The sequence below is a fragment of the Siniperca chuatsi genome, linkage group LG21 (genome assembly GCF_020085105.1).
Source record: "Siniperca chuatsi isolate FFG_IHB_CAS linkage group LG21, ASM2008510v1, whole genome shotgun sequence".
NCBI classification, from domain to species: domain Eukaryota; kingdom Metazoa; phylum Chordata; class Actinopteri; order Centrarchiformes; family Sinipercidae; genus Siniperca; species Siniperca chuatsi.
The window spans coordinates 16460967-16482582 of NC_058062.1; the positions used below are offsets into that span (position 1 = coordinate 16460967).

A 21616-nucleotide genomic window follows, 5' to 3' on the forward strand; every position below is an offset into this window, starting at 1 on the left:
CAAGACTGCACTCATACTGTAAAACTTTAATAAACAATTAACACGGCATGATGCAGATGTGCACTATTGCATATCATATTATATAAGAAACACAGGCTTACACAGAAATACAAACCTGAGATATTTTCATTTTGCACAGTACAAGAGATAGATAAGCATAAATCACAGCACATGCAAAGATCAACATCCCTGAGTGTTTCATTTACCTGTGAAATAATAGTGTTTGCATGTATGAAGACATTCAAACATTTAGAAAAGGACTGAAGACCTCATAACCACTGATTTAGTGCATTGATTCTGCATTTCATAGTCACCCTCAGTGTTCAAGGCACAAATGGCTGCAGCAAAGTATAAAAATACTACTCATTTCTACCGTATTCCAAAGTAAATCATCCAACATACCCTGGGACGCAATTCTGAACTTTAAGCAATCATTTAAATAAAAATCATCATTGTGTAAATGGATGTGTGATCAACAAAAGAAACATCAGATTCAGCTTGATCATTCATTCCTCTGAAAGCATCAGACAGAAAGCGTTTCTCTCTGTCTTACTCACACACACACACACACACACACACACACACACGCACACACACACACACACACACACACACACACACACACACACACACACACACACACACACACACACGCACACACACACGCACACACACACACACGCACACACATCTCATGGCTTGAAGAGAAGAGGCCGCATCCTGACAAAGGTGAAGTTGTAGTACCGCGGCAGACCCTGGTGGCTGATGCTGCTGAATTTATCCCAAAAGAACGGCGGGAGTCCATCCTGCGTCGTTGGCCCGTTCACCGCCTCCGCACCAAAGTCCCCAGCCATGTGGAAATCTGTTACCTGGACGAAGACCAACACAGGAACCAGAGAAAATCGGAGCTGAGCAAAAAAGCACTTGATTTTTACAAAACCAAAGTAACCTCTATTACTGTAACGCAAGATCGCTGTGGTGACAGGGCACTACCTTCGTGTCATAGCAACCTTCGGGTGAAGGCTTCTCTGCCCTCAGGTCACCACGGCAGCAGATGGACTTGCAGGGGTCATCCTTGGAGTAAGGATCCTTCTTGTAGTCTGAAAACAAGCAAACAAACACACAAAAATGGTAACATTAAACACGTGGCCACTGTCACATACAGTCCCCTTCTGGGCTAATAAGTAGACCTTTATTTAAACATTATTTGAGATCTACTGTTCGATAATATGCGAAGCAAAGATAGAGGGTGCTGCTCTCAAACCAGAACTAGGTTAATCAGTTAACAAAGATTTCCCTGTGTTTTAAACTGTTTGATCATTGCACTAAATGCAGCGGTGAGATCAGCGCTACTTTCATTGGATATGGAGCTACAGCTGAATGTGAGTCAAATAAACTAAATGAGACACACCATTGGACCTCATGATGTGCTTCAAGGAGTCTAGGTCCTTGACATCAGCCTGGTCACGGCGGAAGATCTTGGCTCTGGGACAGAGATCATAGGAGAAGTCCTCTCCATAGTCCTTCCACATTTCTTCATAACCACTCAGCATGTAGATCTTCTGGTGGAAGGGAACATTGTAGGACGGCCAGTAACCTATGGTAAACAGAGGCAGCGGGAAACATCAATTATACAGACGTTCAAATGAAACAAATACTGAAGAAAACAGAAAAAAACCTCTGTCTGTTACCTCTGCGCAGAGCCTGAGTCTGGTCAGAGTACTCCACCAGCCCAGGAATCTGCTCCACCACAGTCAGAGCGCCGTCATCAACACTGTAGCCCAGCTTCACTTTGCTCCTGTCCAACACCATGTACTGGTTGTTGTAGGTACCTATAAGAGTTGAGGGTGGGTGATGATGGATAGAAGAAGAAAATGATGTGAGTTTGTCAGTTTGTGAAGTGAAAGGCTTCTGGTCAGATCTCCACGATGAGTGTATCATCACTCTGCTGCTCACAGTGAAACTCGATTTGTTTTTTTCCCGTCAATTTCATAGTATCGTTTTGTATTTTAAATCAGCCGTTCACATAATCCTTTTCACAATGTCTGTGAGGTTTTGCACGACACCAGGCAAACCTTTCAACTCCGTTTGTGCTTTCAGCTGCCTTACCATGCATATAATGCAACACTGACAAAAACCAAAACCAGACATGATGCTTATTGTGATGAATTATTGACCCCAAGAGATTTATTACCTATCTCTTATCTGGAATTGAAACCTAGCATAAGGGCAGGTATACGTTACATCTCAATCTTCAAGTTTTAAAAGAGTACTCCACAAAAAATATTTCTACAAATTTTTTGTCACATATGCAGTAGTACTTCCCAAGACCTGTAAACAGACCTTGATGTGTAAAATCGGTGGAGTTGCCCTTTAAGTATTGTGTCGATGCAAGTTGATTTTAATTTTCTGCTAAAATAAATACATTCCAAATGAATGCATTAAAGATCTATTACACTGGTGTACTTGGAAAAGGTTGGCAGTAGTGTAAAGTATACATTAATTTAGTACTTTAACATTCAGTTTTATAGATTTGCTTAAAACAAAATGGTCATTAATTAACTGTAATTGACCTCTTGATTTATATTATACCTGTATGTCTTTTAGTGTTTCTGCTGTCTTGTAAAATAATTTGTAACTGTGCTTAGTGCTATGCAAATATATAATCACTCGCCAGAGTTGTACATGGAGAAGGTTTTGGCCCACTCTTCTCCGTTGTGTGCCAAACTGTGAGCCAGCCTGACCCTCTGCCAAGCCAGCAGGCTGCTGGGGGTGATGGTGTCAAAAAGGGAGGCGTTGAAGACATTGTTGGTGGTCTGAGTCATCATCAGACCACTGCCCAAGAGGTAGAAGTCATCCAGAGACACCAGTAAACCTAAAGAGAAAGATAAACTGAGACCATTCCTGACAATCTTCAAAACCAAGCCACAAATCACTACAATTTCACTGCTGTCCTTGTTATCTTTGAAGAATTCTTGTTTACGGAGAATTCCTGGGGTCTACATACCAGGGTAGCTGCTGAAGGACAGTTTGCCAGTGGCTGTGTGGGGCTCAGTGATACGGAAATCCCAGTGTTTGTAGATCCGCATTGTGGAAGCGTAGGTGTACCAGCTGGAGTGGGCAAACAGGAGGTTCTCAAAGCCGGGCAGCATCTGATGGGAGGACAGAAAACAGTAAAGTGGAGTTAGAGTTTGACTGTTGCATGGTAGTCCTGTGTCAGCAGACATGACTGGAATTTGTGTCAGTGTGAATTAGATTAAAAGAAAGAATTTTTTTGACACAGCACCTCAGCACCACACTTCAAGCAAGGACCCAATTTTAGGGTCCGAGGTAAAGGGGCAGGGCGTCATCTTTAAGCTCTTTCACCCCATGGACCCTTTGGTGATTCTCAAGGTTTCCAAAGACACACAAAATATCAGGCTCAACTACAGAAATATGTAAATAACACAACAGAAAAGACATTTCTATTTGACGTAACTGTGGCACCATAAGAAAACGTCATCTTGGATTTTACTGTCATTTTGCTTCAATGACATCTTGCAAAAGCTGGTACAGAATGTAAATGTGGCAGTGCTCAACAATATAGTAAATATGTTTGATGTCATTTTGAAGCCACTTAAGCGCAAAAATAAGGTATCTATTGACTTCAGTTAATTAGTTAATATGTTGGTGCAGCTACATAATTAATTGCAATTCAAATAATGTGAATTTCACAAATGCTGCAATCCACTGACATGGCACAAAGAATAGGAACAATAAAAAAGCAAGTATATCACTTGATGGCATAATAAATACATAGTAAAACACAAGAAAGATGTGAGTATAAGTAAATATATTTTCATGTTGGATAAGACAGAGAGATCTGCTGACTCTTTGTTTCACACTAAGGCCTATTTCTTACCCCACAAAATACACATTTTCACTAGCACAAGTGTGTGTGGGAGTTCTTTATTTATGTAGTCAATGAAACTGCATACACTACTGCATCCTTTCCTGGTGTGGGCGTTAAAAATGGCCACAGAGGAGGAATTAGCACTTTTATAGACTAAATTTGTCACTGATTGAAAGAGAGAGCTTTAAAAAGAAGATGGTGGAAAGCGTTTTATCATTTAAATGCCAACGCACCAGTAGGTTTGTTTACACAGTAAATTCATTCTTCATTGGTAGTTGCTTGTTTCTCTCATTTAGCAAGCCTACGTAAATCATCTTACAGCTGATGTTTGAGTTGCTTTACTCATGAACACATTTTGTAAGCAGGAGCTTTGAGGAACACCCCTTATACAACATGTCTTTTGTGTTCCTGTGTGCATTCCTTATGTAGAGTATGAAACAGGCCTTACACCCTGACTGGAACATGTTTTGACCTCTGACCTTGATGAGTGCAGAGCAGTGTCCCATCCCTGGAAGTTTGAAGTCTCTGAGAAGAGGGTTGGAGCTGGGGACCAAGGCTGGGATCAGATCCAGCAGGTCTCCCACTGCATTCAGGAACTGGACGTCAAACAGGGACAGCGGCTACGGGAAGGACACCAGATAAACAGCTGTTGATCAGCGACTGAAAATGAATAGCAGTGTTGCTTCCATAGTGAGACAGCCACCAATCCAAAAATAAATCTCTTACAAAACAAATGACATGCTTAAAATCACTGAAGAGACTTCTCATACCAAATCTACACTATCCAAGCTGCAGTTAACTTTATGTCCCAACAACAACCTCTCATTGACTTTAAGCTCGTGCTAAAAGTAAATAAAACAATGGTATATGCTATTTACAAACAATTGAGAGTTGATAATATTGGCAGTTTTATTGATAGTAACATAATAATATCAGCTTGTGTGGCGTCGGGTTGTACTCATAAACTAACCTTAAATCTTGATCTACAAGGCATACATAAGGCATACAATCTCATCCCTTTAAATGTTAAGAGTGACAAAATGTCATATATGATCACAAGTCTGGTTTGCATTGGAGGTTCCTCATTTTAAAATCAGAACTCGGCAGAGCAGTATTTAAAGCAGCGAACCAGTCAGATGAAGTGAAAATCACAAGGATCTTAAAGTGGTTTTCTTTATAAATTCATACATTTATAAAGGTTTTCTTAATTAGGGCACTTCTAAGTTTTATCTTTACATGTATACACTTGATTATAGTTGCAGTTGTTTCTTCTGTCTTGTTCCCATTGATTTATACATTTAATATATTTGTTTTTTCATTGTTCTTGTGGGATATTTTTTCTCTACCGTTGTGTTTCGGTGTGTACACAGGGCCACTATGCATGTAAAAGAGAGTTGTCTCTCTCATTAGCCCGTATAAACACCAGTAAGATGTGGCCATTATACCTTTTTCCCTTTTTTCTTGGCCCAGTCTGCGACTCCTGCTTGCAGCCCGTCCATCTGGGCCACGATGAAGCCTGCATGTTTCCACAGAGGATCAGAGCTCTTGTTCAGTTTCACCTGGCTTCTGGTCCACGAGTCCTGCTTCCTGCAAGTACAATAGCGACATTTGCCGTTTACCGCTGTCATTATTCATTATTTACTGTAAAACACAAAAGTAAAGAGCCAAACACTGAGCTCATGATCAAAAAGCTCCGCAGACATGTAGTCCAACAGACACATGTTGATAAACTGACGTAAACTGAGGAATCGTGCACGGAAAGGAATACGATCCCCCTTGGGCCACTCATAACCTTTCAAACATTGCACCATCAAAAAAAATTGAAAGTTATCAATCTGAAATTCTGGCCTGGTAACGAGCTTAAGTGTCTGGCCACATCACACCCTGAGCTGGGCGTAGCATGAGCTAAACTCAACAACTCTGAGAAGAGGATATGAAAGAAGCCAACAGTGATGTGTGACTCAGACCTGTAATGTATGTGATCTCGGTGCTACTGCTGCTGTGGTTTTAATTTTTAAAAAAAGGAAAAGAGAACAAACTCACGCCATAAAACTCTGAACCTGGCCAAGGACCTTCGGGTCGTGGATCAGCTGCGGATACATGTTGGTGTAGTGGTCCATCATCTGCCTGCGGAGGGAGAGTACTATGAATACTAAATGAATGTAATCAGAATAACAAAAATACAGTATTTAGAATCTTAAAACATAATGTTTGGTGATGTTTTGATTAGTCAGTTGTTTTCTATGATCCTTATGATTTTGTATTTTTCAACTGCATCAAGAGGGAAGCTGGTGGGTCAATCATTTCTTAGTTATCACAGAAGGTGTCAAAGGTAACAGCTGATCCAAGTTTCTTCTCTTTATTGAGTTTCTCATCACACTAGTGATATTTGTGATATTCACTTACTGGGCAGTGAGGAAGCCTTCGAGGTAGCCAGCCAGGAAGAAAGTGACCTCATCAGTTTCAGGGGTCTGTCCGTACCCGGCACGGATTTCCAAGACGCTCCAGCCTGTACTGGACAGGGTATCATTCAGATACCCGTATGCATCCCCCTCCGTCTCCAGCACCCCCTCCTTCAGCAGGACAATCTTGTGTTGGGGGTCCCAGTACACCGTGGCTGCTGTCATCTCTGAGAAGAAATCAAATGCCATGGCAGTAAGAGGACATAAACAAAATGGCTATACAAGATCTGCTACACATCAGTCATGTAGACTGATGGCTGTAAAAGACATTAAAGTTAGGGCAGTTCTCCTTTTGTGCAGTAAATCTAACAATCGACTAATATTGATATTGCTTTTTTAAGCTGATGCTGGCATGTATTGTATGACAGTATATTGGTGCATCTACATCATTGCATTGCATTTTTAATTTTTCCTTTTAGCTTGAGTGACAGATGACAGATGAGATCACATGACTAGATATCGCGTTCAAAAAAATCCCACCTCTGTATGTCTGTATTTATTATTCATTGTCTTGTATTTATGTAAATGTTTCTATATTGGCTCATGTTAACATGGATTTATGGATATAGACGAAAATGAAAGTTAAAACTAAAACATTTCAGTTGCAGGAGTCCTCGTGAGTTTGGGGATTACCCTACAGTGTAAGTAAAGCAAACATATTCAACTCAAGCTGTCAACTCCGATACACCTTAAATCACAACAGCTGACAGAGGGTGTGAGTAAAAACCATTCATACAACACAGCATGCATACAGCGAACCACCATTTGTTAAATCCTAAAAAGTAGAGCCATAAGATCCTTATACAACTACCCGTGGTTTCACATAAACCTACTTACGGTCAGCGGAGACGAAGGTCGCAGCCACAATAAATACAAGACAGACATACAGCCTCTTTACTAAAAGCATGGCTGTGTAAATGCAGTTTAAAGCTAAATCAACTGCAGAACAGAGACACGGATCAGCCGAAAATGGTATAGGCGAAGAGGAAATCAGTTGTTATGTGGCGGAGGGAAAGTCCGAGGCAACCTGACGGAGCGGAGCGTTTCTTGATTGGCTATGGGCCGGAGGAAACGGGAACAGCACGCCGTAATTGTGTCCTTATAGAGGGAACAGGGCCGGTCTACTGCCAAACAGTGATCGTCCGCGCAGCTTCTGCCTCAAAATGACTTGACTTTCATTCATGAGGGTTATATTTGACAGATTTCAGCAGGTAAAAAGGACTGGGTCAAATACAACCGTCGTGAATGAAATCAGCAACCTTTCAGTCACGGGTAGATGCTGCAATCACTTTTTGGCAAGTGCAAAACTGCATTTTATGGGTTGTAGGCCTATTGCCTATCGCTTTAAAGACTTTAAAACTGGTAAAAAAAAAAAAAAAAAAAAAAGGGGGTGGTGGTGGTGCTGGATTTGTTGGCACAGAGCAGGTAAAATAATGCAGTCATAAGGATAATTGCAAAAGAGATAATTTCTTTATATTAAATATAACCAATCCGTAAATCATGTACATTACATTTACAATTACAGTCTAGTTTCCAAATATAAACAAGGATATTAGATATAGGCCTACCAAACATATAAACATCAGAAACAATAGGCCTATCGGAAGGCGATTTTAATTTATTTTTTCCGGAAGGTAGCTTATTTTTTGCCCCTTGAACTGATTTTGAGGGGCATTTACTAAACTCTGAAATAATGTGTATTATATAAGTTATATTGTGAAATAAACACTCAATTTGAGGCACAAAGATTTGTTTTATTTGAAAAATAACATGTAAGAACAGCAAAAAAAAAAAGTTTGAGCATTTAAGGGCACTTTTGCTCCAAGCTCTGTTCATTTCTGACCCGGCCTCTGTCATGCTGCAGAGCCCTCCACCTCTCCAGGTCCTCTTCACTGAGTACGCCCAACAAAAAGAAGGAAGGAAGAAGAACAACCTCATATTCTTCACTGATTCCATCTACATCTGGAAAGATACTCTGTGCAGCAATTATGCATACTATATGTATCCAGTGAGGGCATCAGCTCAGGAGGCAGATTAAAGATCTGTAAAGATGAACACCTTGACAAGGATGGCCCTCTGCTTACCATCACATACTACACCAAAGGGAAGGTCGGGGTCCAAGGGAATGAAGCACAGCTGGAGTCCTTTCAAGAGGCATTTCCCCTGTTGAAAGCTGAAGTGGACACCAAGAGGATCAATGTCCCCTCTGACAGTGAAGATGATGAGAGCCCATTAGGGAACCCCACCACCCTGTCAATCTCTGCTCCTCCCACACCTGCCAGCGCCACCAACCAGCTGAAGGAGAGTATGGCCCTGCTGGAGCTGGACTTTGCTGAATTCAAAGAGCTGACCCAGGCCAGGCTGTCTGACCACCCAGACAACACTCTACAGCAGCTTAAAGAGGAGCCCAAGCAGGTAAAGAGAAACAACCAGGCCTTGGCATCTGACCTCAGAGGAAGTCTAGAGGCACTCAAACAGGAGAACAGTGTGGTCTGTGCTCAGTTAGCCAAAGTGAAGGGGGATGCTGAGAATAAAGGACCACCAGGCAAGTCCAACACCTGACACACCAACAATCATCAGTCCCCAAAATGACAAGTACTGAGACACAGACTCTCCCTGCCAGTGTCTCAAACCCATGCCTTGTCTCTGTTCCACCCTCTCTGCTCTGCACTCAGCCCAACAACACCCTGGCACCTGCTGATACATCCACACAGCCAGCTGCCAACACCCAGCTCTGCCGATCCCAGCTTCCCTCCACTCAGCCTGAAGAGGAAGCCCCACAAGTGGTCCTGCTGGCTGACTCTAATGGGAAATTCCAAAGAAGCTTTTTCCTGGTAAGAAAGTGTTATCTAAACGCTGCAGCACCACAGGCCAGGCAATGAAGCTTTTGAAAAAGGAGACCCTCAAGAGCCCTCAATGCCTGGTGATCCACACAGGAACAAATGACCTACACAGACTCCGTAAAGACACTGCTGAGACAGTGAGGAAGATGGCGGAGCAGGCCATTGTGGTCTCCACCCTACTGCCTAGGACAGACACCCCTCCTCATGTCATCCATGACATTAATTTGGTAATCAGAAGAGGATGTGCCACCTTACCCAACATCCACCTGACCCTCCACCCAACCATTGGCACCTGGGACCTCTATGATGGACTCCATCTACACAGAGAGAGGCTAAAGATATTTGCTGCAAAGACCCTAAAAGACATAGCCCTGGGACGCAATGCCCCCAACCCCTTCTCTACTAGCAGCTTTAGAGACCATCTCAGACCTCCTCTTCCCCATTTCCCATGCCAATAAAGCCTTATTGAATTTAATTGAAATAGAGTGTGAGGTAGGCTACACACACACACACACACACGCACAGGGAGAGACGAGATGAGACGAGTCGGAGAAATAATTTCACATGGCCTGCTCTAAACAGAGAATAGTAGAGAGTGGAAACAGAGCTTTTAATCAAGAATGGACAGACTCTTACATGTTCAGTCTTCAAAACCAGAATGTCGTGGTAATTTTTAAAAAGCAGCAGTGTGAAGCGCCACCACGAGACAAAGCATCCACAGAGCATCTTTTGAGCAGGTTAACAAGGGGGGGCGGATTTGTCATTTTGTTTGCAGTTTATGGCGTAATCATGACATTTACGTAATTATAGCCTATAATTAACGTTAAAGATTCACAAAGACATACCTTTGCGAAAATAAAGTTATATGTATTTGCGTTATGGCTGTTTGATCCATATAAAAGCAGCTGTAGACGTAAATAAACTGGGCGATAAAGCTTAACAGGATACTGCCGCGAACGGCAATCAGTTTCTGTCGATCACCAAGAGTCACATCATTGGCAATAACTTTAGATAATATCTGCGTAATGTACTATTTTACAACAGGAGCAAAAGCTTTCACCCCAGATGGGACTCGAACCCACAATCCCTGGCTTAGGAGGCCAGTGCCTTATCCATTAGGCCACTGGGGCTCTGCAGCATGTGGAGGTCATCACATAGCATTTTATGGACAAACGCGATACAGTTATTACAAATATCTTGATAATGTTATTCATCATGGTAGCGTAAGCGTATATTATTTAACTTTATTTGATGAATTATTTTACAGTTTCACGGAAACTTTTCATCTAATTTAACGTTAGCTTAAAAAAGGCAACAATGATGTCTCTCTAAAACAGGCCAAACACGTTATTTATAGTTAAAAACAACAACGCTTAGGTCATTTTAAGGTTCAAATAGTCAATTTATGTCCAAATAAGTCCACTACTTTCAGCCATCATGCTGAAAGTGTCTATGAACCGATCTGTGAAAGACAAAATACCCTACAGTAGGTCCATTTGATTCATTACACTCCAGTTTCTCAAGAGAAAGAAAACAATACATGAACAAAATGTTGTTTAATTCACTCATTTCTGACTGCAGGACAGTGTGATCTGATACAATGCTGCCCCCAACAGTAAATCATGAAAATGCACAATAGCGTCTTATCCCCTTGAAGTGAAATGAACAACTGACAACGAAGAGTCACACAAATGGATAATTATATTCACTATAATATAGAATCAATCTTGCATTTTACTGATAATTAAAATGTTGACAAAAACGAATAAATAAAGTGGGAATGACAATAAAAGTTACAACACCAGAGTTTTCACACCCTTTCCCTTTGTACATACTTATTTACATGTAGTGTTTGCATTTGTCAATCGGTTTCCACACAGTGGTAAAGCCCTGTGAGGCTGTGTGTGTCCATCAGCTTTCTCCTCCTAGCTGCGCACTGCTGGATTAAGAACACATGCTGTTGAGAGGAAAGTTTGCAACACATTTTTAACTCGAAGCGAGCGGTATGAGCAGGTGAAACAGACTAAATGACCTTAAAAGACTTCCTGGTTGTGAAGCTTTTCAGAGTTGGACACTGAGGCAAATGCAAGCTCTCCCTTGTGTAACAACTAAAAATGTGCTAAGAAGAAGAAAAGGGGGACAAAGGAGTGTAACAGCTGCATGTAACAAACACTTCATGTAGGAACAGAATCGTGTCTGCGTCGGTCATCATATTCAACTACACCTTCACATTTTGTATTTTTATCCATCAGTGTCATTTGCCAGTCATTTGTTAAGCTGAGGAGAAAATGTCTCTGTAGTGACACTTGATATTTACCACAAAATAACAGTTTAAGTAGCTAAATAAATCCCTGTCCAAAACATGACAAGTTTGTAGCAAAGAAAATAACAAAATAAAGTGTACATTTTAAGATATAACTTTAACAATCCACGATATGCACAATGAAACGCATCCCAGACAATTTACACTTCATCAAGAGCTAAGAAGGCACACTCATATGCATATAAACCCTACTCTGCCGCATTAAAACCCCTCCATAACATTCAGATTAAAATAAAGTTGCCTTCACATGTGGAGGACAGTCACGTCAAAAAGCTGGAAATCTTTTTAAAGAGAAAGTTGACAGTCCAAGTTTGCATTGGTAAAACAATAACAAAGCCGTTGATTTTAAAGCTTTCTGGGAAGAAAACGCCACCAAAAGACAACATACAGCATTATAGCAGCAATCTTCAGTAGTTTTCACCTAATTAGATGGAAGTGAAGAACGGTTACGTTAGAGGGGACAGAAGAACACACACACTCTCTCTCATTCGTCATCAATCAGTTTCTCAGCACCGTTCTCTGCTTGTCTGCCTGCACCACTTCCTCCTTCCTCTCCGCCTCCACCCTCCTCCTCCTCCTCCTCATCTCCAGTGTAGGAGAAAGGCTGGCTGCTGTAGTTGAGCATGGTGCGGGAGAGGTCCACTTCGATGGGGAAGACATCCGCCTCCTTCAGGACGGCGTAGCACTCGTCGTAGTAATGTGACATGCCTGAGACGAAGCGCTGCAGCTGGAACACAATGTCCTGGACTGTAGGTGTAGAAGAGGGGAGGGAAAAGAATTTATTTTTGTATTACTTTTTTCAGTGTTTCTGCTCCATATCTTTATATTTCTCTGAATCTTTGCATTGCTTTGATTGTGCATTTCTGCTGACTAAATCCTGATAATGTACTATTTCATTCCAATCACAACGAAAGCATCATTACCTCGAGCAGTGTGCTAATATAAAAATATCACACTTGATATTAAGTTGGCCAAAATCACGTTAGCATGTGATATTATCTGGATAATCACTGATAGAAAGTGAAAATCTAACACTGTTAAAATAAACTTTATATGAACAAAAGTCAAAGCCTGTCTTTTAAACAGTGATCAGTGGACTCTGAACAGTAAATATGCAACTTGTTAAGCTCTCTCTCTCTTGTGTCTCGTGTGGCATGTATACTGTCTCACCCCTTCACCTCTCACATCCTGTTTTAAAACCAGATTTCTTTAGACCTGTGACCTAATACATCCTGGGATGGCCGGATGGTTGGACTGAGTGACAGACGCCGCTCCATTTTGTGGAGAGACACTGATCAGATAGATGTAATGACCTCATAGAGTGAGTAACTGGGGAAAGAAGCTGTAAAACAAACCAAACAACAGCAAAATAACAGACCATGTTTCTGATCCAGCAGCTCTATCTTCTCCAGAACGTCCTTCCGCATTTTGGCGAAGCGGGCCCGAGCCTCCTGCCGACACCGCAGCACCAACCGGTACTCATAGTTACCAGTGCTGACTCGATACAGGGGCTCTCCCATGGCCTGTATGAAGAAGCACATTATTCGCTGCTTCGGAGGATACGAGTACAGGAACAACTAGACGACACACGCAGCCACTGTGCTCAGGCAGCTCGACCAGTTTAGTAGCATCAAGTATCAAGCACGTTTGATTTTTAAAACTACAATTTGAACAGATTAACAAGTATCAGTAATCAGACAAAGTCAGCAGTTAAAAACATGATGCAGAGTCTTCTTTCAACTGTCAGCTTTTCAAATGTTTCCCATTGAGTTTGTGAAAGTTGAAAACGAAGCAGGCGTCCAAGTACATTTTTCCTTTGCTCAAAGACTTATCATTTCAGTAGAATAATCTCACGCGTCGACCAGAAAGCAACACATTTTCCTTAAATAAGATTTAAATCTTATTTACATCATACTGATTTAATTCCTCATACTAGAATTCAAATGGCAACTCACAATGCTGCTGTATTCTTCATCATCCATTTCCTTCACCTTCAGGCAGTACGACTGAAAGACACAAGGAATTCATACGTTTTTTTCCGTTGGCCGATAGTGAACCTGTTGAACAGATTAACAAGCGATGGCACTAAACCAAAGGCACAGAGGGCTGCTGCCTTACCAGATACTCGAACTTCACATCCAGGTACTTGCGGATGGTGAGCTTCGTGTCGGGTATGGCCTTGTGAAGGTAAGTGTTCAGATCGTGGAGCATCTGCACAACAAGATATGATCGGTCAGAGGTCTGATATGAAGTCAGACAGACCGGACAGTACATACATGACAGTACATACATGACAGACGCACAGTAGAGCAGTGTTAACAAACAAGTATGTTTTATACTTCTAGTCGTGATAAGCTCAGAAGAAGTTGGAAGCACACAAAGAGGCCTGAGTGTATTTTTTCAAGTGCTTCAAAACCAAACTCGAATCTGTACTCACAGGTTTGATGGTCTTCAGCAGCTGAATACCATATTTCTCAATGTTGCGGTGAGCATCAGCAAACTTCACAAAGGCCTCGCTGGCTGCGGCTTGGGGCTCTCGTACCCCGATGACAGAAAAAACATCCCCAAACGCTGGAGGGGTAGATTTTCAAATACCAATCAGATATATCAGACGCTGAAGCCAAGATAAAATGAGATCTATGAAGATGATCTGTGTTTTTCTTCTTTGCTGTCAATGTCAAAGGTAAAAAACGAAACACATAACAATTGTTTAATACTTTGCTTATAATTTCTGATTTTGATCACAGTAACTCACCTCTGTGAGTCTGAGAGAGCTCAAAGAAAGCTCGGAGCAGCCTCTTTGTGTGCTCCATCAGCCCTACAAGCACATAGAGGAGTAATGAGACTGGTTTGAACACACAGCAACAAGTGAACCTTTACGGTAACTCACCTTAACACAGGTCTATCGGATTAAAACACCAGATTTACAATTACCTGCGATTAATGCTTCACAAAACACAGTCGATGGTAAATTAAAAGTTATCACACTGAACTAGAACGCTTTAGTTTACTGAAGCCCAGTTTTGTAAGTTGATTATTCTTCACCTTTGTAGAGCTCTGCTGTTTTCTCCAGCTCTTCCAGTCTTTTCACCAGTCCATCTGTAAAGTAACATGAATCCACATGAGTAGAGCTTTATATCTATCTTTATAAATAACTAATAGAATCCTAATGCTCATAATAATAATCTCACCGTTGCATAGAATAGCTCTACTGAGTCCAAGAGCATCTGCTGTGCCTGAGCTCATGTTTTCCACCAGGCGATGTTTGACTTTTTTCAGCACTGAAACACACAAAACGTGGGTTTAATGGACACCTCAGGACTGGATAAAAGGTTACTGTGATGATGGAAGAATGCAATGAATCAGGACTAATAGTGAGTGTGTGTCTGGTGGAGGAGGTACCTATATCCAGAGACTTCCCCTGTTTCGGGTCTGCCTGCAGTTTGTTGTAGTGGATTGTTGCTTCCGCCTGTAAAAACATAATCAAGGGACACACAGTTGAATCAACAACAAATAATAAACTGGATATATTTAAAAGAAGAAGACCATCTCTAGAAAACAAATTATATCTTCCATTCATTTAATTTTATAAAACTCAAACATGAACAATTAAAATAATATTAGTTATCTTATTACATGTGTTAAAATGATTAATTTGTAAACTTTTCCAGCTTCATGGTGCCGAGGGTGAATTCACATGCAGTATTTGCACTGAATGTGTCACAGCAACACAACGTAATCCTTTAAATCCCACATTGCACCCGGTCTTTAATCCATCATGCAGGAAGTCATGGAATTTTCTGGGTGTGAACAATGGATGCCAAAAACAACACAGCCACTCTGTATTGGTGACGTTACGCCGAAAGCTATGGGCTATTGTCCTGACCTCGTTAGCACAGCTGAGTAAGCCAGTAAATTCCCTCTTCTCCACAGTCCGATGGTGGGTTTGCACCCATAATTACTAAAGCGTTGGACTATTCACTGATAAATCTGCAGCCACAGCGGGACACGAAAATGTGAGTAATGTTTTAATCCTTTTGCATGTTTATATTCATGTCCATAGGTGCTCAATTTCTTTTTTTAAATTCATTAAAAGACACTGGTCATTAGTGGTGTGGAGTTTAACTGTCAGACCAATAGGACATTTACATAGTGAGACTGATGTCATGCCTGAGTGCATGATGAGGCAAAAACAGCCACAAAACAAAATGATCTGCATTCGGCAGGTGGCTGGGTTTAATTTTCTATCTTAGTCATCAACTACTTCAATGACTGACAGAGAAGACTGCATGGAACTGGTCCAAATCTAGACTGTGAATCCACAGTGTTGTAGAAGAAGGGAAAATAATAAGCCATCTGAGCATATCCTGGTGCTGTTCAGGGCTTTAAATGACTATTAAATGTGATTTAATTCCCAGTATTTGTGTACCTGGACAGCTTGAATCATCTTGGCCACCTCCACTTTAGTCTTTCCCTTCACTGGTTTCCCATTCACGCCTGTGATTTCATCGCCTGCTGCCAGTGTCCCATCCAGAGCCGCTGGGGTGTTATCAAAGACCTGTGAGACAACAGAAACAGCATTAAAAAGGTACCAATGACACAGAGCGTAGACATTTCCCCTCTGACTGAAATGCCATTGAATCAGGTTCATGCATAATGATGGCATAGATTGAGACATTACATATGTTCTCACATTTCATACTTATTATAAAACTTGATATTTTGTGATAGCCGTGTTCTGTACCTACCTGGACAATGTAGAGACAAGGACAGTACTGTGCCCCACCCCCAATGCTGATCCCAATGAGGTTATTACTGTCTTTCTTCAGACACACAGTACCAGGTACAGTTGGTATCCCCCTGTGGAGCAGAAAACATGATACATTGAGATTTGCAGCATTTAGTTGATCCTGTTTGGTTTTAAGGGTTTAGTGATATGGTTAGTGATGGTTTGAGTTGTCAGTGTATGTGATCCCATGTATGAACACAAGATTTAAAAATCCCCATACTGTCAAACACACTGAAACACATAATTGCACGACACAGATCATAAAAAGGGAAAATATAGAAATTGTGACTCACAGTTTGTCCTCCTCCAGTTCATAGTCCATGTCTGTGAACATTGCAGGACAGTGTCACTCCTGTGATTATAACAAACCCCATTACGTTTAAATATTGTGACTGTACCCGAGGAGTGATATGATGCAGACAGAAATATCAAGACAGTTTTCTGACTGTTTGAGCAGCTCTCTCAGTCTGAGCTACCAATGAAGTAAAAAGTGATTTGAAGTGAGCTGGTGGGAAATACACTATCAAATGGTATTGTGCTCAAAATAAAGCAGGTCATTCTGTCAGAGCACCGAAACTAACGAGCCTCGCAGCTTCACTCGCCTGATGCCAGTGGTTTCAGAGCTGTGCAGTCAGTGAGAAGCTAGCTGCTGCAGCAGATGGACAAACAGCTGGTAACTTACATCGCATGCTAACTACCCGAGGTTAGCCAGATAAATTAGTCTAAATAAGTGTAACAGTTAAACTAAATACATCGGCCTATGCGGTAAAAACAACCACTGTAATATGTCTTAGTAGTGACGGAAGAAAGAAAGAAAACTGCTTGCTAACGCTGGTTTATTAGCTGCTAGCTAATAATGTAAGGTTAGGCTATTTGCAGGTGGAATAGCACATTTCGCTTGTTCAGAAACGTTAACACGCCATAAACGATTTACCTTTTATTAGATTTGCACCAGTTTCTCATACAAATGTCCTTTTAGTGTGCATAAAAAGCAAGATATCTTTTTAAAAATCGCTTTCCTTCTTAATTTCTGGATCCACTGACAGCTCCTCTGTTTATTTTATTTTGTCACTTCCGGCAACATAACGGAAGTTGTTGTTAGGAAAGACTAATGCATTTTAATTGTTTTGTAGTGGTCACAGTTAGAAACACCAACTCCACATTCTTCAGTGGGAATACTACAGATATGTCTACCTGTATTGATGTTCACGTTGTTCTCAACCAATATAAAGCCCGTATAATGACTTCAAAAAATGTATTTATAATTAGTTTTTACCGTCCTCCAGTGGTTACAGTGAGGAACTGCAACACATTAAATTCAAACTAGCGTCAAAATAGACATGATTACTACCACTTCCGGTAAGTGCTTTTTAATTACAGTGACCATCCTGAAGCTATTGGAAATAAGTAACACATAATCAATCAATAATAATGTTTATCACAACATACACTGTGGTGAACCGTCACGAGCGACGGCGGTAGTCGAGCACTGCTTCTCCAATAGTAGTGAGATTCTTACATTAAGAAGGTATACCGCCCTCCAGTGGTCACACCATGGAACTACAAAACATTAAATTCGTAAAACTAGCGTCAATGCAGACATGACAGCATACTAACACGTCCGGCGTATACTTTAAAAATAAAATGAGGCTTTCAAACAATAAATTATTGTTGTAGTAGTACACAGTAATCTCCACCTAGCGTCAATACAGACGGGAGACTACCACGTGCAAGACGAGGGTCACGCCAGATGGAGGCAGCCAAGCTAGTTTTCCGTAGCCTTGTTATGACAAAGTTATTTATCCATTCAGACCAACACAAATTTATATTCCAAATACACTCAATTTAACCTCCGTCTCACTCTTGCGTCAAGGCAGACATTAGAATCGTGAGTTTTACTGCCCTCCAGTGGTCACAACGTGACAACAAATAAGAAATGAAATACTTTGAAAATGAACTGGCCAAACTGAATCTAAAAGAAATGATTGTTCTGTAATGGTCAGTCGTCCCCCTAGCGTCAATATATAAGGGAAAGTACGGCGAGCAAGGCGGGGGTCGCCCTCCTGTGCAGGCGCAGATCTTACTTCACAAATGCCGATTGGAGAAGGAATGACATCAGACTGTATTGTAGCCTGCATGAGATCAGAGATCATAAACCAATGATGCCTGAACTGCGTAAGCAGCGTGTTGGGGACAAGAGAGAAAATTACATAGGGCGCAGTTAAATTAAGAGGCACTATTTATGGATTTCCCCTTTAAATAATGATGATGATAATAATCTAATAAATCAGGTCCTACAGAAACTGTAGCAGGTTCCTCCTTGAATTTACTATCAGGCAGTCACCCAGTAAATGAATTAATAAATTCACAAAGACAAATGAAGACATGAAGAGCTAGCTATCAAATTCATCACAGAGCCAGTTCAGGTCAGGATGATGAATGGGTCACATTGTAACTGTTAAGTCCTTTCACTGAATCTTTTGTGCTTTACATTATAAATTAAGTGAAACTTCACAGTCACACTACTTACTTGTTGTCTTCCAGGACAGAAGACTGTGCCTGAGTGCCAAGATCATCTTCTTATATCGTCCATTAGCTCCAGGACTGTTCACCAACACAAAATGAGCATGGTAAGTTTGTCTGCTTTGTTTCTGCTTTTATTTCGCTGCACATGAGCAGATGATGGATTTGCACCCTGTCATTTGTTCAATAAAAATACCTGAAAGATATTAATGTGTAGTTGTTTCCGAGTCTGCTACCATAATGACTAACAGCAACCTTTCACTTTCTAATTAAACTGCACAACTGTGTTTCTCAGCAACTTGAACTGAAGAATATGAATCTGAGAGCTGGAGATCAGCTGAAAGTAAAGGGGGTAATTCTGCATGATGCTGAGAGGTAAGCGAACCAAACACATTACATTTATTTTATATTGGCCTCTCAACTGAATAAAATAATATGGTTATATGTGCGCAGATGCATTCTGGTTTATTTCTGCAGAGGAAAATCTGGAAAAATGTGGACTTTCACTTTCAGAAATAGCCTGGTGATTACATGTCTACTGTTGAACCAGTGTGGCGTTCGAAGCTCTGCAAACACCTCGATATTAAGACAACACTTATTGTCTCTGATCCACTCAGATTTCAGATCGACCTCGGCTGGGATGCAGACGACCTGGCGCTGCACTTTAACCCCCGTTTCCATGACGACACTGACGGAGCTGTACTCGTTTGCAACTCAAAGACTGCTGGTTGTTGGGGCGACGAGAAACGGAACTACACAACCCTCCAGAGGGGCACAGATGTCAAGGTGAGGGAATCTGACTGAAGGAAGTGAAGATGTGTGTGTTCTGTAAAAAAATAAACCTGTTTAAGGTTTAGCTAGATTTTTGAAAGGCTTAAAGGGTCCAAATGAAAAGAAACTTATTCCCCACTTACCCTTTGTGATATTACACCGTGCAGGTAGTTTGGGTTTTGTCTGGAGATGTTTTGAGACATCTGTCTCAGAGAATTTCTGCTAGAAATAAAAAGGATTTACTATAAGAGTCTTTTCTATTTTAGATTGTGTTGAAGCTGGCTGAAGACGTGTTTGAAGTGGAGCTTCCTGATGGACAGGAAGTCCAGTTTCCCAACCGTGATGGCATGGACGCCATCAGCTACATCAAAATCGCAGGAGACTTCAAACTGACTTCCTTCAAGATCTGCTAAGAGACACAACTGCTGTAATTCTGTGTTTATCGGTTTGGTTAAAGACGAGACTTTGAGACTCGGTCAGTTGTCGTGTTGTGCGCAAGAATATAAAATGTTTAAATTCAAGTTATCTTGTTTTGTTGTCTTTGAAGGGTTGTGGCCTAATCCTGGCTCAAACAGTAACACTAACTTAGCAGTCTAGTTATGAGAGAGCAGCACTACAGTTAAGACGACAAATCGCATACAAAAATATTAACAGCCTACTGAGATCGCCTGTGTAACCTGGCACTGGAATCCATCAAATGTATCATGACCATCTGTAATTGCTGCCTTCATTTGATATAATCTGTGACCGAAGAAACAGTCACACAGTCAGAGAAGTGAACTGCAATGGCTTCGTGCACACTGGATAATTGACAGAACACAGAAAAGGCTGGAAACAAAAGTGAGACATAGTGTGACAACGTAGAACAACAGGGAGAACAAACTGTAGCTGTAATGATCCTCTGTCGAATCTCCTTAACCATGTAAACATGCAGCTAAATGGAGGAGCAGAAGAACTGGTCAGACTCATTTAGTTCATTTAGTTTTACGGCTTCATTTATATGAATGGATCTGGTTTGATATAAGATGTGGTGCCCGTGTTTTATCAGTTCATTCCATTACAAATGTCAAATTTAAAAACTGCATCATAGTTATTCTGTTTTTAAGAGAATTCAAAATATCAACAGATGTTTTTCTCATTTCATCTTGAAGTGGGAAATTGGATTAAAAAAAGAATAAAAAAACAGCAATGTGCAAAAAAAATATTTTCTTGAAGAATATCAGATTTGTTCAACATACGACTTTCATATAAAATTACAACTATTAGACTATTTTTTACCAGAAAATACAGCAGAAAGCTTGAAGCTATATGTGCTTTTCTCTTAAGGCTAAGACAAAAAGCCAAACAGGCCTAAGGTGGCTTTCAATAATGATGCATAATGAAATAGTTACATTAAAATGTCTTGAGTGTGCATCGTGGGTCATCTACAAAAGGTTTGCTCTTCTACAGACAGTATAGGCTCTGCAGGGGACAACAAACCTGTATCAGGGCTTTATTTTGCCTCCATCATAGTCAACCAATAGCTAATAGGGCCCTGTGTCAGAACGTGTCACTTTAATCCCAATACGCAAGGAGCTTTTATAGTTTTTACTGATTCATTGGCTGTGGGAGTCATTTAGTCTGACAGATGCCTTTTCACTTTTCAGTTTTTGCTCCCTGCATACAAGCAAAAGATCTTACTCACAATCTTTGCTCATGTCACAAAGGCTTCATTATTGGATCCACTTCATCTTCTGTATTTCATCTTAATGTTCTTCATCCTTGTGTCCTCATTCATTTTTGTAATCAACTCTTTATTTCATCGCTCATGGCACGTTAATCTGCATTTTCACAAGACACCGAATCCTTCAAAATGAATTCAGTCATAATTTTATGACGATGAGTAATCTCAATGTCGAGACTGAATATCCGTCTCATTTAGATGTAGTGTAAATACTGAAATGCCCGGTAATAATCGAAACATTGCAGATTTTAACAACAGTTACTGAAAACACCTTCCAACTCCCAATTTTT

At 40.9% G+C, this 21616-nt stretch overlaps 3 protein-coding genes and 1 non-coding gene across 8 annotated transcripts; 1 reads left to right on the forward strand and 3 right to left on the reverse strand.

The window, feature by feature from the left end:
* Window positions 1–11: 11 nt before the first annotated feature.
* plbd1a (phospholipase B domain containing 1a) lies at window positions 12–7447 on the reverse strand. Its single transcript, XM_044181804.1, has 11 exons — window positions 7192–7447; window positions 6299–6521; window positions 5936–6019; window positions 5338–5479; window positions 4372–4512; window positions 3008–3152; window positions 2675–2875; window positions 1692–1832; window positions 1412–1597; window positions 994–1100; window positions 12–869 (listed from the first exon to the last, which is right to left on the reverse strand). The coding sequence occupies exons 1-11, from the start codon at window positions 7259–7261 to the stop codon at window positions 693–695; spliced, it is 1617 nt and encodes a 538-aa protein (XP_044037739.1). The 5' UTR covers window positions 7262–7447; the 3' UTR covers window positions 12–692.
* Window positions 7448–10254: 2807 nt separating this feature from the next.
* trnar-ccu lies at window positions 10255–10327 on the reverse strand. Its single transcript has one exon. It is a non-coding gene; the product is annotated as a tRNA-Arg (tRNA).
* Window positions 10328–10738: 411 nt separating this feature from the next.
* pick1 (protein interacting with prkca 1) lies at window positions 10739–17400 on the reverse strand. 2 transcript variants are annotated; one of them, XM_044180745.1, is made up of 13 exons: window positions 17244–17400; window positions 16603–16661; window positions 16269–16380; window positions 15950–16078; window positions 14923–14989; window positions 14712–14801; window positions 14566–14619; window positions 14276–14338; window positions 13958–14091; window positions 13639–13731; window positions 13476–13526; window positions 12899–13043; window positions 10739–12267 (listed from the first exon to the last, which is right to left on the reverse strand). In XM_044180745.1, exons 2-13 carry the CDS (start codon window positions 16641–16643, stop codon window positions 12005–12007), a joined length of 1242 nt encoding a protein of 413 aa, XP_044036680.1. In that variant the 5' UTR covers window positions 16644–16661; window positions 17244–17400; the 3' UTR covers window positions 10739–12004. The 2 variants fall into 2 exon arrangements, with proteins under 2 accessions (XP_044036680.1, XP_044036681.1); XM_044180746.1 differs by having other exon boundaries at window positions 16603–16633; window positions 17244–17399.
* LOC122868625 (galectin-2-like) lies at window positions 15190–20124 on the forward strand. 4 transcript variants are annotated; one of them, XM_044180765.1, is made up of 5 exons: window positions 15190–15536; window positions 18854–18939; window positions 19128–19207; window positions 19450–19618; window positions 19870–20124. In XM_044180765.1, exons 2-5 carry the CDS (start codon window positions 18931–18933, stop codon window positions 20014–20016), a joined length of 405 nt encoding a protein of 134 aa, XP_044036700.1. In that variant the 5' UTR covers window positions 15190–15536; window positions 18854–18930; the 3' UTR covers window positions 20017–20124. The 4 variants fall into 4 exon arrangements, with proteins under 4 accessions (XP_044036700.1, XP_044036698.1, XP_044036697.1 ...); XM_044180763.1 differs by lacking the exon at window positions 15190–15536 and adding an exon at window positions 15968–16108; XM_044180762.1 differs by lacking the exon at window positions 15190–15536 and adding an exon at window positions 16699–17012.
* The last annotated feature ends 1492 nt before the right edge of the window (window positions 20125–21616 follow it).

Coding starts and splice junctions, on each gene's coding strand:
- plbd1a (XM_044181804.1), bottom strand. CDS start 7,261: ATGCTTTTAGTAAAGAGGCTGTATGTCTGTCTTGTATTTATTGTGGCT. Junction 5,480..5,935: donor CAGGTTCAGAGTTTTATGGC/GTGAGTTTGTTC, acceptor TTGTACTTGCAG/GAAGCAGGACTCGTGGACCA. Junction 2,876..3,007: donor GTCCTTCAGCAGCTACCCTG/GTATGTAGACCC, acceptor CTTTCTCTTTAG/GTTTACTGGTGTCTCTGGAT.
- LOC122868625 (XM_044180762.1), top strand. Junction 18,940..19,127: donor ACCAACACAAAATGAGCATG/GTAAGTTTGTCT, acceptor TGTGTTTCTCAG/CAACTTGAACTGAAGAATAT. Junction 19,208..19,449: donor ATTCTGCATGATGCTGAGAG/GTAAGCGAACCA, acceptor TGATCCACTCAG/ATTTCAGATCGACCTCGGCT.
- pick1 (XM_044180745.1), bottom strand. CDS start 16,643: ATGTTCACAGACATGGACTATGAACTGGAGGAGGACAAACT. Junction 14,339..14,565: donor AACAGCAGAGCTCTACAAAG/GTGAAGAATAAT, acceptor ATGTGCTTGTAG/GGCTGATGGAGCACACAAAG. Junction 14,092..14,275: donor GCTCTCTCAGACTCACAGAG/GTGAGTTACTGT, acceptor CTACCCCTCCAG/CGTTTGGGGATGTTTTTTCT.